Raw genomic sequence first — 13,751 nt, 5'->3', positions numbered from 1 at the left:
GTGGCTTAGTGCAATTCTTAGTCTCTGTAGAACAGAAGCCCAGTCAGTTGGATCATTCAAAGCTTATATTTAAAAAATGCATCCAGTTCTGTCTCTGCAGCTTTGCCTTTGCAAATTATGAGCACTCAGTTTGGGGCATCTCCAGAAATGTGTGCACAATTACAGATGAGGCCAGGCTGGCAGGGTCCTTACCTCCGTGAGTCTACAGCAGGGAAGGCGTTAGCTCCCCTGCTCGCAACCAAACCGCAGCGCCGGCCCACGGCACGTAATGAAAATATTCAGTAGAAAAGAATGCTGAACTGATAGAGGAAAGGGCAAAATGACCTTACAGGTTTTTGTGGTTCTACATGGTGAGCAGTGTTTGCCTTGCTGTTGAGAATTTATTCCATTGCAGAGACTTACACTTTGAGGCTTTAAAAGGAACTGTGATGAAAGTAAAGCAAATTTTAATTAACTGATTACACTTAAAATATAAATATAAATGTCTATGAATTTTTGAAGAATTTTTCGTTGTAACTGGCTATTGGAAATCCTTATACAGGCAATAATTTTGCTATATCAATTTTTCTTATAGGCAAATTAAGATTTTATTTTTCTGTCTTAGCAATTCTGTATTTTATTTCAAGCAAAAATTGTAGTAAATCTGCATTTTAATCCTGTGGAAAGGAAGGCGAGTATGCACAGATCTCCACACTGTACGGTGTGCTCAGCTACACGGTAGGCATTACAGATTGTACAGACATGGGCTGTAAACAGCTCCCATGCAACATCATCGATCATGCCATGCTCGGTTACCTCACCATCATGTTATTTTATGCTTCCTGAGCCCTAAAACACCAAAGGTTGCCGCTGCTGAGGAGCTGCCGTGATGCCTGATCGCATGAAGTAATGAATGCTCAGCCGAGTGTACATTGTTTCTGCTTGTGCGCCGCTGTAATTTGTTTATCTGTCTAAAGATTATGCACTTGAAAATCCACAATTTTATGCTGCCTTTGTAAATTATCAAGTCGCTTTTGATGAATGTATCCCCACTTCCGATGCTGGTGGCATTATGATCTTGAAATATTGGAAAGTGCTCATGCATACAATGCAGAAGGTTATGTTTTTATATTTTTGGCAGACAACCGTGCTATAAAGTAAATCTGACCTTAAGCTTCCTTACTGCATTAAATATAATTCAGTTTTAACTTTATAGTCCTAAATGCTACTGTTTGTATAAAGTTATTGCCCAGTCGAACTTGACTGATTACAGATGAGAAAGTCTCGACTGTTTCAGACAAAATAAATTAGTATTGCCAACTAGTTTAAAGCACCTCTGTGATTGTGTTAGAGACTTGGAGTGTGCAGATTGCAGATTTAATTAGCTTAAAGGAATTGTTTAGCATAATAAGAAATTGTCTTGTATGGCAATGTATTTGCATTCAGACCTGAAGTACTGTGCTAGAGAATCAAAACAAATTCAGAAAATCACGTTTATTGCAAATGGCAGAAAGATGAGCACATTTTATTATTCATTAAACTACAAATGCTAAAGAAGTCCGTGTATAAGGATAAAGTTCAAGATGGAACAAAACGAAAGCAATTCATAACAGAGACCGGAGCAATGTCAGCTCTCGTTTGCTGCTGATTTTCTTAAAATCACTTGATGCTTTTTTTCATATGAAGAAATGTATCTCATAGAACCAGTTAAAGATTATACTGATAAACTGTAAAGAATTCATTGATCTCTCTGAACATTTACAGTCACCTCTGTGATGAAATCAAAGGCTCTTACAAAGCAATGTGGATTGCATTTCATTCAAAGAACAGCGTAGATCCCACCTAATTCAGTAAAAATGTGCGTTTCAGAAAGGACGGCCCCAGTGTGCGGGTGTGTCTCTGGTGAAAGGCTGGAACGCAGCCCAAACTGGACCCTCCGTCCGTCTGTCCCGGCGTTGCCCCAAAGCTCCCTGCGGTCCCAGGAGCGGCTGCAGGGGCTCCAGGAGTTACTTTACATGGATAAATTGCACAAATTACTGCAAGCGGACATAAAAATACATTCTACACGGTCTTTCTCTGGAAAAGACTAGCAAAGATATGTTAATATCACTTCGTTCAGATCTGGTTTGAATTATTTGCATAAATTATTTCCTTATTTCTTTCTGTTTCTGTAATATGGAGAATACTTGAACTGACTAGTGTTTTGTTGTCTTTTTTTTTAACTAGTCAGAAAATGATGAGAAGATAGTAATATATGACCACATTGGGCCAAATGTCTGTATGGGCGATCACAAGGTAATTAAATCTAACATTTTAGTATTGTATCTTCTAAGTCTTTTTTATTAGGAATGAAAATGTATGCAGTAGTTTATGTGAATTTTATATTTAACTGTTTTTTCATTTAAAGCCTTGAAAATATTTTAAAGTCGCATTCATCTGAAATCAGCCAGAATGTTAGAGCAGATCCTTGTGTGAGATCAAATAAAGAGCAGGATGATGTGTGCTAGAGGACAGCATGATACAACACCAAATGACGTGGAGCAACTGTGCACTCAGACTGTTCTTGTAAAACAAAAGCGTTTTCATTGGGTTATCAAAATTGCTTACAAATCATAGTTTCAGTTAATTTAGTGCCTAGCCGCATATTAGTAAAATAACGTATTGGCAGCTCCATAGTTAACAAGTGAGAAAAAAGATACAGAATTACATAAATACCAGTCGTTAAAGTGAAGAAAAAGACATGAATTTTATAAACAATCGTCTCTGCTGAAGATACCCTATGGCATCTAGGTCAGAAATACAGCAAACTGAGTGCGTGCTTGCTTTGAAAAAACTGATCAAGGAGTAGGAGGTAATCTGTGAAAGCCTACAGAAAAACGGTATAAAACGTATCAAAACTTAACTAGAAACTGGGAAAAACTTGTACGCTGTCCAACAGCAGTGAGGTGTCAGTCCTGGAGAATGTGCTGAGGCTCGAGTGACGGGTCAGTGACGGGTGACAGGGAGTTACAGTGTGTGTGTGCATGTGTGTGTGTGTGCATGTGTGTGTGTGTACAGGTACATCCAGAGTCATTACTGTGTGTGTGTGTGTGTACAGGTACAACCACAGTTGTTACTGTGTGTGTGTGTGTGTACAGGTACATCCAGAGTCATTACAGTGTGTGTGTGTGTGTGTACAGGTACAACCACAGTTGTTACAGTGTGTGTGTGTGTGTGTACAGGTACATCCAGAGTCATTACAGTGTGTGTGTGTGTGTGTGTCTGTACAGGTACAACCACAGTCATTACAGTGTGTTTGTGTGTGTACAGGTACAACCACAGTCGTTACAGTGTGTGTGTGTGTGTGTACAGGTACAACCACAGTCGTTACTGTGTGTGTGTGTGTGTGTGTGTGTGTGTACAGGTACAACCACAGTCGTTACTCTGTGTGTGTGTGTGTACAGGTACAACCACAGTCGTTACAGTGTGTGTTTGTGTGTGTGTGTGTACAGGTACAACCACAGTCGTTACTCTGTGTGTGTGTGTGTACAGGTACAACCACAGTCATTACAGTGTGTGTGTGTGTGTACAGGTACAACCACAGTCGTTACAGTGTGTGTGTGTGTGTGTACAGGTACAACCACAGTCGTTACTGTGTGTGTGTGTGTGTGTGTGTGTGTGTACAGGTACAACCACAGTCGTTACTCTGTGTATGTGTGTGTACAGGTACAACCACAGTCGTTACAGTGTGTGTTTGTGTGTGTGTGTGTACAGGTACAACCACAGTCGTTACTCTGTGTGTGTGTGTGTACAGGTACAACCACAGTCATTACAGTGTGTGTGTGTGTGTACAGGTACAACCACAGTCGTTACAGAGTGTGTGTGTGTGTGTACAGGTACAACCACAGTCGTTACTCTGTGTGTGTGTGTGTGTGTGTGTGTACAGGTACAACCACAGTCGTTACTCTGTGTGTGTGTGTGTACAGGTACAACCACAGTCGTTACAGTGTGTGTTTGTGTGTGTGTGTGTACAGGTACAACCACAGTCGTTACTCTGTGTGTGTGTGTGTACAGGTACAACCACAGTCATTACAGTGTGTGTGTGTGTGTACAGGTACAACCACAGTCGTTACAGTGTGTGTGTGTGTACAGGTACAACCAGAGTCGTTACTGTGTGTGTGTGTGTGTACAGGTACAACCACAGTCGTTACAGTGTGTGTGTGTGTGTGTGTACAGGTACAACCACAGTCGTTACAGTGTGTGTGTGTGTCTGTACAGGTACAACCACAGTCGTTACAGTGTGTGTGTGTCTGTACAGGTACAACCACAGTCGTTACAGTGTGTGTGTGTGTGTAGAGGTACAACCACAGTCGTTACTCTGTGTGTGCGTGTGTGTGTGTACAGGTACAGGCAGAGTCATTACAGTGTGTGTGTGTGTGTACAGGTACAACCACAGTCGTTACTGTGTGTGTGTGTGTACAGGTACAACCACAGTCGTTACAGTGTGTGTGTGTGTACAGGTACAACCAGAGTCGTTACTGTGTGTGTGTGTGTGTACAGGTACAACCACAGTCGTTACAGTGTGTGTGTGTGTGTGTGTACAGGTACAACCACAGTCGTTACAGTGTGTGTGTGTGTCTGTACAGGTACAACCACAGTCGTTACAGTGTGTGTGTGTCTGTACAGGTACAACCACAGTCGTTACAGTGTGTGTGTGTGTGTAGAGGTACAACCACAGTCGTTACTCTGTGTGTGCGTGTGTGTGTGTACAGGTACAGGCAGAGTCATTACAGTGTGTGTGTGTGTGTACAGGTACAACCACAGTCGTTACTGTGTGTGTGTGTGTACAGGTACAACCACAGTCGTTACAGTGTGTGTGTGTGTACAGGTACAACCAGAGTCGTTACTGTGTGTGTGTGTGTGTGTACAGGTACAACCACAGTCGTTACAGTGTGTGTGTGTGTGTGTGTACAGGTACAACCACAGTCGTTACAGTGTGTGTGTGTGTCTGTACAGGTACAACCACAGTCGTTACAGTGTGTGTGTGTCTGTACAGGTACAACCACAGTCGTTACAGTGTGTGTGTGTGTGTAGAGGTACAACCACAGTCGTTACTCTGTGTGTGCGTGTGTGTGTGTACAGGTACAGGCAGAGTCATTACAGTGTGTGTGTGTGTGTACAGGTACAACCACAGTCGTTACTCTGTGTGTGTGTGTGTACAGGTACAACCACAGTTGTTACTCTGTGTGTGCGTGTGTGTGTGTACAGGTACAGGCAGAGTCGTTACAGTGTGTGTGTGTGTACAGGTACAACCACAGTCGTTACTGTGTGTGTGTGTGTACAGGTACAACCACAGTCGTTACAGTGTGTGTGTGTGTGTACAGGCACAACCACAGTCGTTACTGTGTGTGTGTGTGTGTACAGGTACAACCACAGTCATTACAGTGTGTGTGTGTGTGTGTGTGTGTACAGGCACAACCACAGTCGTTACTCTGTGTGTGTGTGTGTACAGGTACAACCACAGTCGTTACTCTGTGTGTGTGTGTCTACAGGTACAGGCAGAGTCGTTACAGTGTGTGTGTGTACAGGTACACGCAGAGGCACACAGTAGCTGTATTTACTCTCATGGCCTGTACTCCGGTGAGCACGGTGTTGTTTTGCTAAGGAAGAATGTGTCAAAGGTATTGGGTCCAGAATCCCCCAGGTTGGATTTTAACACACACAAGTTCAGTAACTCCTGCAGTAACATGAAAAGTTCCGTGTCAGCAGCTGCAGGACAGCCAGCTCAGAAACAGTCATGGTTGTTTCTTCTGTCACGGGTGTACTTCACGTGACGTTTTTAGCGTGGCACTCTGAGTGGGGCTGTGACAAAAGGCAGTTAACTGTGTACGGGACCCACCTCTGCCCACAGAAATCACATTTCCCCTTAGATGTCATGGGAGCAGAGACCTCTAAGGAGACGATGCAGTTCTCTTGTGCGTTTTGTAGTTGGATTAATCCAAAAAATTATTGCAACATTTTGTTTCCAGTCATAGAGAATTATTTTTTGTTGTGTTTACTACTGACTGTAAAAAAAAAAAAAAGTTTTGATTTCCAATGTGTAACTTGTGTTTTTCCCTAACTTGCTGCAGCCTGTGTTCCTGTCCTTTCGAATAGCTGCTGGGGCAGGTAAACCTATTGCAAATGTGCACAAGTGTTGTGTCGTGCAGTGATGTGGTGGTAAATATCATTTTTTTTCCTTTACGTTTATATTTTCTACATCATTTCCCCTGTGTTTATTTTTCTTTTTAAAAAAATGCCAATTCTGCAACAGGAAAAAGATGCCTACGAAATGAGAAGATTTTCCGTGAATCCACACTGTAGCAAGGAGGGGAAGGAATGCGCAGTAAACTGAAATAAATAATCGTAACAGCTGTATTGATAAATCCAGTCCCGAGTGCCACATTTTAGACTGCTGGTCGTACACTATGCTTCAGCATCCGGACTCTGTTCGAGAGCAGCCTCACATACCTCACTGTCTTGTATGTTCATGTGACATCAAGTAGAAACGTGGAATTATTTTTTATATCTATGTCACAGTTCTGTTGCCAAAACTCTAAATAGACAGCAGAGATGTTATGTATTTTAGATTTCACAACGTTCAACTTTTAATAAGTGTTTGTCAATGTGGAAAAGCTATTTCAGCATATTATAAACTTTTAAAGGTGTCATGCCTAGCATTATATATCTTTACCACTTCGGGGTTTTGTACATTGGATTGTATAGATAGAGATATTGATGGTTTTAAATGGTATTTTCTTTGTTGACCAAGGCTCATGGTTTGTGTTTTAGTTTTAGTGTTTCGTTTTTCATTTTTATAATTTTTTTCTCATGTTATATACTATACTGCCATGTTACATGGTTTTTGAATCACACAGCAGCTGCTTTCTATACATACATATATATGTGTGTGTATATATATGTATGTATGTGTATATATACACAGATATATAAATAATTTATAAACCTGACCAAAACTTACGCTAAATATACTTTCCAATATGAATGCTTGAGAGTGCCATATCAGCAGTTAGTGTTGGAGTCTTAGCAGGTTTAGTTAAGTGTACATCAACAACCAACGTTTATATAATAAATAATATATAGCAGTGCCATCCTGGATACAGATATATAGCATACTATATAGCGCATATATTAGCGGTTTCACTTTGTTACTCCTATAATCCCTTCTTTCTATGTAATATTAAGGATTGAATGTGAAGTTCTTAGCTAGGTTTGGGTGTAACTTTCCAGAATTTTGTAAACTGTTTTTGTCCGTCTTTTGTTACTGTTTTATGGTGCCAAGTATTCTATATTGAAACTATAACAACATGAGAGAATAAAATAATAGTCTGCTTCAGGTAGCAACTGTATTGGACACAGACTGTATTTATACAGTGTTAAAGAAAAAAATGACTGTAAATTTTCCTGGTTAGTAGCTCAGTGCAGCCTACAATATAATCTTGTTACGAACATTTTTCTCCCGCCACTAAATACAACATTAAAAGCTGATTAGGGAGTCTGTTGATGAAACACAAATGTATGTTTTATTGATTTAATTTAGAACACTACAGAGTTCATGGACTGCGTGATGGCATTAGATTGATGCTTGATTTTGGTATAAATCACTACCATTGAAAATTATTTGATATCGCTTGCAGAGTGTTTTCTCAGCAGCACGGTCTGGGTTTATATTCAGTACTGTTGCCCAAAGGGTGTCTGCAGCTCTGTATTGTTACCGTGCCACGTTGCATTATAACCACACAGTAATTCTATTTAGGCAAACTCGACTCATGGTAACTTCGAAGGCCTTTAGAAGTGAGTACTCCGGTTCTCAAGCAATAAAACTGATCGTGGTGAATACGGCTCTGTCTGTCTCTTTAATTTGGGCATTGGGGATTACAGGGAAATTAGTAAATTGTCACATTTCTTATTAATGAGTTACCTTTAATCTCCTGCCAATTAACAGGGTTATTATTTTTCCCATGAAAACCTGTATAATAGAATGCAGCCCTGGTGTTAGTCAAAACACAGTATGAAGCGAGGAAGAGGCAGTTGGGAGTTTGTATTAGAGTGCTGATGTACAGAGTAATACAACTTTACGAGCCATTCACGAGATGCCAGTCCCCAGCAGTTCAGTCAATATGCCGCCATAAACTGCTGCGTGACTATCTCCGGTTTAAAAAAATAAATCAAGAAATACAACACTACTACCTTTTCAACCTCTGGCTCAAGCCTCGTTTATAGATAAATTCACCAGAGCTATGAACTACAAGACCGTAAATAGCCCAAATCCATCTCGAGGCGTTAGTTACACAGGTGACCGAACAAGGTAATTTGTTGAAAGAGTCTCAAATTTAACCCGCAGAGATTCAAGAGACGCACCTTCAGCGTGTAAGCGAAGGCCCGGAGGCGTCATGTGTTCTGTGGGGCAAGTGCGGTGCGCGGGCTGCGGGGCATTCCCGGGACGTTTCCCGTCCGCAGGGCCCGGCCCGGGAGCGGCTCCGCCCGTTCGGGCTGCCGGACCCACCGCCCGAGCCCGGATCCATCGCCCGGACCCACCGCCCGAGCCCGGCGGCGGCTCCGGGCGCGGGGGGCAGCGGCCGCGGCCCCGCGCTGTTCGCCACCCGGGTGCGTTACAAAGCACCTTGTGCTCTAGAGACGCTTATCGCTGAATACCGAGTTCCTTGGGGCACGTTTCGTTTAAAGACACACGGGAAGGAGCAGGTGTGAATAATCCGGCTTTCAGGTGCGGGTATTTTCCCCTACGAGGCAGGAAACTGCCTCCGCTTCTTCGTGCGGTTCTAGGGCCCTGCATCAGTGTGTTCAAAGCCGAGGCGAAGATTAATTTCTAAACTCGATTTACTCCGTCTGTAGCCGTGGTACAACTCGAGGGAAGTCTCGCCAACCCACCGCTTTCAGTGAGTAAAAATTTCCGGGACCCCGCTCCCTTCCCCTGCGATCAGGCAGAGAGCTGCCGAGATCTGAGCGAAGCGCACCGAAGGGAGGGAACGGGCGGCCCGGAGCGGCGGCACCTGCAGCCCGGGGGGAGCGGCGCTCGGCGGCCGCCAGCAGCACAGCCGGGCCGGGCGGCTCCGCGGCGCAGGGGGAACAGTCAGAGCCGCAACAGGGGCCGGGCCGGTCCACGGCCCGTTCCCGCAGCGGGAGCGGCACCCGCGCGGACGCGGGACGAGCTGGGGGGTGCGGAGCCGTGGCCCCGGGCAGCAGCGGCTGCGAGCCGGGTCCCAGCGCCTGGCCGGTGCGCGTTGGGCGGGCGGCCCCGCGGGCCTGGAGCGGCCGGGGCCGCAGCTGCTGCTCCGCGGGGCCGGGCGGGCAACCGGGGGCGGCGCATCCGTGCTCGGCGCGGGGTCCCGGGAGCCCCGGCCCGGCGCCGCGGAGGGCGGATGCAGGTCGGCGTGGGTGCGGTACGGGAGGCGGTTGCATTTGCTCAGGCTGCGAAGCAATAGTTAAGACACGGGAAGAAAAGAATGTCTCAGTCGTTTTAAAAAAAAAGGCAAAAAAAGCAGCTTGACGACGAGGCTGGCTTACACCCATCAGGCCTCGAATATGCCCGGGAGGAGAAAAGCAAAGACTTAGGCAGCTGCAAGGCAGCTCTACGGCTGCTTAGTTACCTGGGTCTCGTTATGGGCAGGTCGTAAGCACGACCTGCAGGTGCACGGACGCCGCTGTGTGTGCGGGCAGAGGCGCATCTTCCCAGGATCTCGGCAGGAAGGAGAGGGAAGGGAGATCGCGCTTGTTCCACCGCTGAGCTCAGCGACTTCGCCTTCGGGTTTTTTGCAGCGGCCGGTGTCCGGGTAGCGCAGTGGGACGTGTCCAGCCCCGGCCTCCCCCCCGCCCGGGGCAGATCACATAACCTGCCAGCGACTTTTCCGCGCCAGGACCCGGCGCGGTCTCGGCCCTCGCACACGGCAGGTCCGGGGCTGCACGCTCAGCCCCGTGTTTCTCTTCTCCCCGGGCCGCTGATGTCCCAGCCCGCGGGTTCCCGTTCCCTCGGCCCCGCCAGCGGCTCCTTCTCCCCTGGCGGAGCGGCGGGGCCGGGCTCCGGGCTGCAGGCGCCGGCGGGGGCAGCGGAGGCCGCGGGCCCCGAGGCTGCGGCCCGGCCGGGCGGTTGCGGCGGCACCGGCAGGTCCGGACCGCCCGGAGCGGGGAGGCTGCGGCGCGTCCCGCCGGGCCCGGGGCGGCCGGACCTCGGGCCGAGCTGGCGGCGCCCCGGGGAAACGGCCGGGCCGAGGCGAGGGCGGGCGCCGGCCGAGCGGCTCGGGCGAGAGCGGCCCTGAAAATTAGGGCCCGGACTAGTAAAGCGAAAGCCAGAAATTACCTTGCGACAGGCTGGGTGGAGTCCGAGCCCAGCGCGCCCCGGGGCCGTGTTCTCCCTGCCAAATTCCGCAGAGCGACCCGAAAACGAGTAATGCGGGAAAAAACTTGCTCAAGAGAAGCTTGTTAAATAATTTATTGGTTTATACAAAGTCTTTCCAACGCGTGTGGAGACGTTATTTGATCCCAATGTAAAATCAAGTGTCCATTTTTCTCTCGTGCTTTTTTGGGTTGTTTTCTCTTCTGACATTATTAAGCATAGAAATCTAGAGGCAGGAGAAATCAAACCGCCAAAACACTGAGTAGAGGGAAGGACTAAAAGAAAACAGCCATTTTTACACTAGAAATATACATCACAAAATCTGAAATTTACTATATACAAAGTGGCTGAACCTGGATTTGGCGACCCATACAAAACAACAAAATCTGATTGTTAGGAGCAGGAAATCGGCAAGAAGGATAAAGGAAAGGGGGGCAAACCTTAAAGGGACACAAAACTAAAACCAAAAAGTTGGAAAAATTCCTCTGAAATTTACATCGATGAGAAGGAAAATAATTTCATAACTTATTCTGTAAAAAATATATACATTTCACATACATCTTAGGCTGTACAACACACCACTTTAAACATCCAGTTACAATTTGTTGCGGTGCAGCCGTCGGTGCCCTCACAAGGTGTCCGAGCTGGTGCTGCAGGGGCTGACGAGGGACAGGTTCGTGGATTTGTGCTTTTTCAATAGCCTCGTGATTTTTTCGTCGTCCGAGTTGGGGTCCAGGGGCTTGTTGTATTCGTCATCGTCCTCATTGTCTGAGCTTTCCTTCAGCTTCTCCGTCTCCGAGTCGTGTTTCTTCTTGGCCGAGGCCATCTCTGCCGCGTGCCGCTTCCGCCACTTGGTCCGTCTGTTCTGGAACCAGACCTGGGCCCGGCCCGGGCTCGGCTCAGCTCGGCCCGGGCCCCGGCTCAGCTCGGCCCCGCCGCCCCCGCCCGCCCCTTCCCTTCCCCAACCGGGGCTCCGGCAGCAGCCGGTGAGGGGCCGCGCGGCCCCGGGGATCGCGGGGACACGCTCGGGTCACCCCCCGGCTGCTCCGGGACAGCGCCAGCCAGAGCCGGGCGGCAATAAAAGCAGCGGTTTTGCAGAGTAATCACCTGTTGAAAACAGAATGTGATAGCCAGAAAAATAAGTATTTTTTGCTCCCTGTGCAAGTCAACGCTTCAGCGCACCTGAAGACTTCGGTAAAAAATTTGCGTGATTATGCAGGGTGAAGTTGTGTCAATTGGTCTCAGTTGGAAACTGAACCATTGAAAGGAATTGCATGCGGGGAGCTTTTTGTTTTGGGGGTTGGTTTACTGTGGTGTTTGGGTTTGGTTTGTTGGGTTTTTGGGTTTTTTTCTTTTAATGTGTGCGTAGGTTTCAGTTTTGTGGGTTTTATTTTGTGGTTGTGTTGTTGCCGTTGGGTTTTTTGTGCGCTTTTAAATTTTTTTTCTTAAATCGGTCGCAGCACAAAGAACTCTAAGCCCAAAATAAGTAATGTAGAGGTTGGCCTAAAATCTATCCAATATCCAAACGTAATTTAAATTATAATGGACTTCAAAAATATCCCTGTAGGGTTGTAGAGTTTTAACGGTCGCTGAAAATTACCGCAAAAACACAAGGTTACGGTGCTGCCTCGGCAGCGGGCGGGAGGCGGCGGCGGCCCCGACAGCCCATGCCCAGCCTGGGACCCGCGGGGACAGACCGACCTACCTTCACCTGGCTCTCGGTCATCCCCAGCGAGTAGGCGAGCCGGGCTCTCTCCGGTCCTGCCAAGTATTTCGTCTGTTCGAAGGTTTTCTCTAAAGCAAAAATCTGCTGCCCAGAGAAAGTCGGTCGCGAGTGTTTCTTCTTGCCGTCCTTGTCCAAAACCATTCCCGTTTGAGCTGAAAGCGGAGGAGAAACAGCTCCGTCAGAGACCGGGTCCGCACCGACCCCCGCTCGGCGCGTCCGCCGCCGCTCGGCGCCGCTGGCTCCAGGGCACGGTTTGGTCCGCGGACACCTCGGGGCGCCGCGGCGGGCACAGGTGACCGGCACCGACCCGACTTCGGGGCGCCGCGGCCTCCTCCGGGCCGTCCGCCCCGTCTACCGCACTCTCCCGCCGCCCGACCGGGGCGAGGAGCCGGCCTGGCTCCCGGCTCGGCGGCCCGGACGGGAACCCACGACTCCCGCCGGGCGGGACCCCAGGCCGCCTGCCCGGGAGGCACTGCGGGTCGCGCTCGCCGCCGGAACCGGCCGCACTTACCGGGACAGGCGAGCCGCGGGTCTCTCCAGGGAGACCCCTGCACCACTCCCGGCCAGAAAATGGGGGGCCGCCCCGGCAGCTCCGCCAGCGGCTTCGGGTAGCGGGAGACGGCGGCGGGGTTGAAGTACATCCCCGCCGAGGCCGCCAGTCCGTTAATGCGGGGCAGCCCGCCCAGGAGGTTGCTGGCCGTGCCCACGGGCCGCCCCAGGATGTCGCTTATTCCGTGCGGCGTCCCCAAGGGGAGCTGCGTGTTGAGTCCGCCCAGGGCCGGCGCCTTGAAGCCGGAGGGGTTCTGCAGGGTGTAGGGGAAGAGGGAGGTCTTCATCTCGGCCATGTTGTGCAGTGCGGCCAGCGGCGTACTGCTGAGGACGAACGCGCTCTGGCGATTAGCATCCATTTGCCCCACCGCTAACATTTGTGGTCATCAGCGAGCGCGGGTCCTTCTCCCACCGCGTCGGCAGCTGCTGTGACCCCGCGCCGGGAGCGCCGGCCGGGCGGGGCGGCCTCTTCTCCGCTGCAGGTTCAAAGCACCAGCAAGTACCAAAGTTTGCTGAAGCAGGAAAATCCCGGCGTTTCTCCACCCGTCCCCGCAGCTCAGCGACGCGCACCGCGAACTTCCCGGCCGGAGCGCGGAGAAAGACAAGTCGGGGCAGAGTAGCAGAGAGGGATCCTGGGGAGAACAGGCCCCGGCAGCTGCGGCACTCCGCGCGGGATCCAGCGGGAGGGGGCCCGGGACGGGCAGAACTGCGCTCCGCACCTCACCCGGGCCCGCGTCCCGGCGGCAGCAGCGGGGACGCTCCGCGCCGCGCCCCGGGGCGCAGATAACCGCGCGGGCACCTGCGAGCTGCGCGCCCATTGGGCGGCCGCCTCCCCGCGCCGGCGCCGCGGCCCAATCGGCGGGCGGCGAGCGCCCCCACCTCGATACGTCACCGCCGGGCCGGGCGCCGTGGGAGCGCGCCGAGCCGCACGTGGCCGCGCCGCGGCCGACGGGACCCCCGCGCGCCCCGCCCGCAGCGCCAGCGCGGGGTCAGCGCCGCCGGTGCCCGCGCCCTGCCCCGGTGCCCGCGCCCTGCCCCGGTGCCCGGGCCTTGTGCCGGTGCCCGCGCCCTGCCCCGGTGCCCGGGCCCTGCCCCGGTGCCCGGGCC

The 13,751-nt window shown here is 50.0% G+C and overlaps 2 protein-coding genes across 2 annotated transcripts in view; one reads left to right on the top strand and one right to left on the bottom strand.

The window, feature by feature from the left end:
- The window catches only part of INPP5A (inositol polyphosphate-5-phosphatase A), a 221,777-nt gene extending 213,920 nt beyond the window's left edge, over positions 1-7,857 (top strand). The window contains exons 14-16 of the mRNA XM_065638815.1: positions 2,206-2,274; positions 6,090-6,177; positions 6,272-7,857. Coding sequence (XP_065494887.1) covers positions 2,206-2,274; positions 6,090-6,170 — 150 coding nt within the window. The 3' untranslated portion in view covers positions 6,171-6,177; positions 6,272-7,857. The remainder of the gene's footprint in view (positions 1-2,205; positions 2,275-6,089; positions 6,178-6,271) is intronic.
- A 3,140-nt stretch (positions 7,858-10,997) lies between these two features.
- NKX6-2 (NK6 homeobox 2) lies at positions 10,998-13,021 on the bottom strand. The gene is made up of 3 exons (XM_065639351.1): positions 12,607-13,021; positions 12,075-12,247; positions 10,998-11,246 (listed from the first exon to the last, which is right to left on the bottom strand). The coding sequence occupies exons 1-3, from the start codon at positions 13,019-13,021 to the stop codon at positions 10,998-11,000; spliced, it is 837 nt and encodes a 278-aa protein (XP_065495423.1).
- Between the last annotated feature and the right edge of the window lie 730 nt (positions 13,022-13,751).

The sequence above is a fragment of the Caloenas nicobarica genome, chromosome 7 (assembly GCF_036013445.1).
Source record: "Caloenas nicobarica isolate bCalNic1 chromosome 7, bCalNic1.hap1, whole genome shotgun sequence".
Taxonomy (NCBI): domain Eukaryota; kingdom Metazoa; phylum Chordata; class Aves; order Columbiformes; family Columbidae; genus Caloenas; species Caloenas nicobarica.
This window is presented reverse-complemented; position numbering and strand designations above follow the sequence as displayed.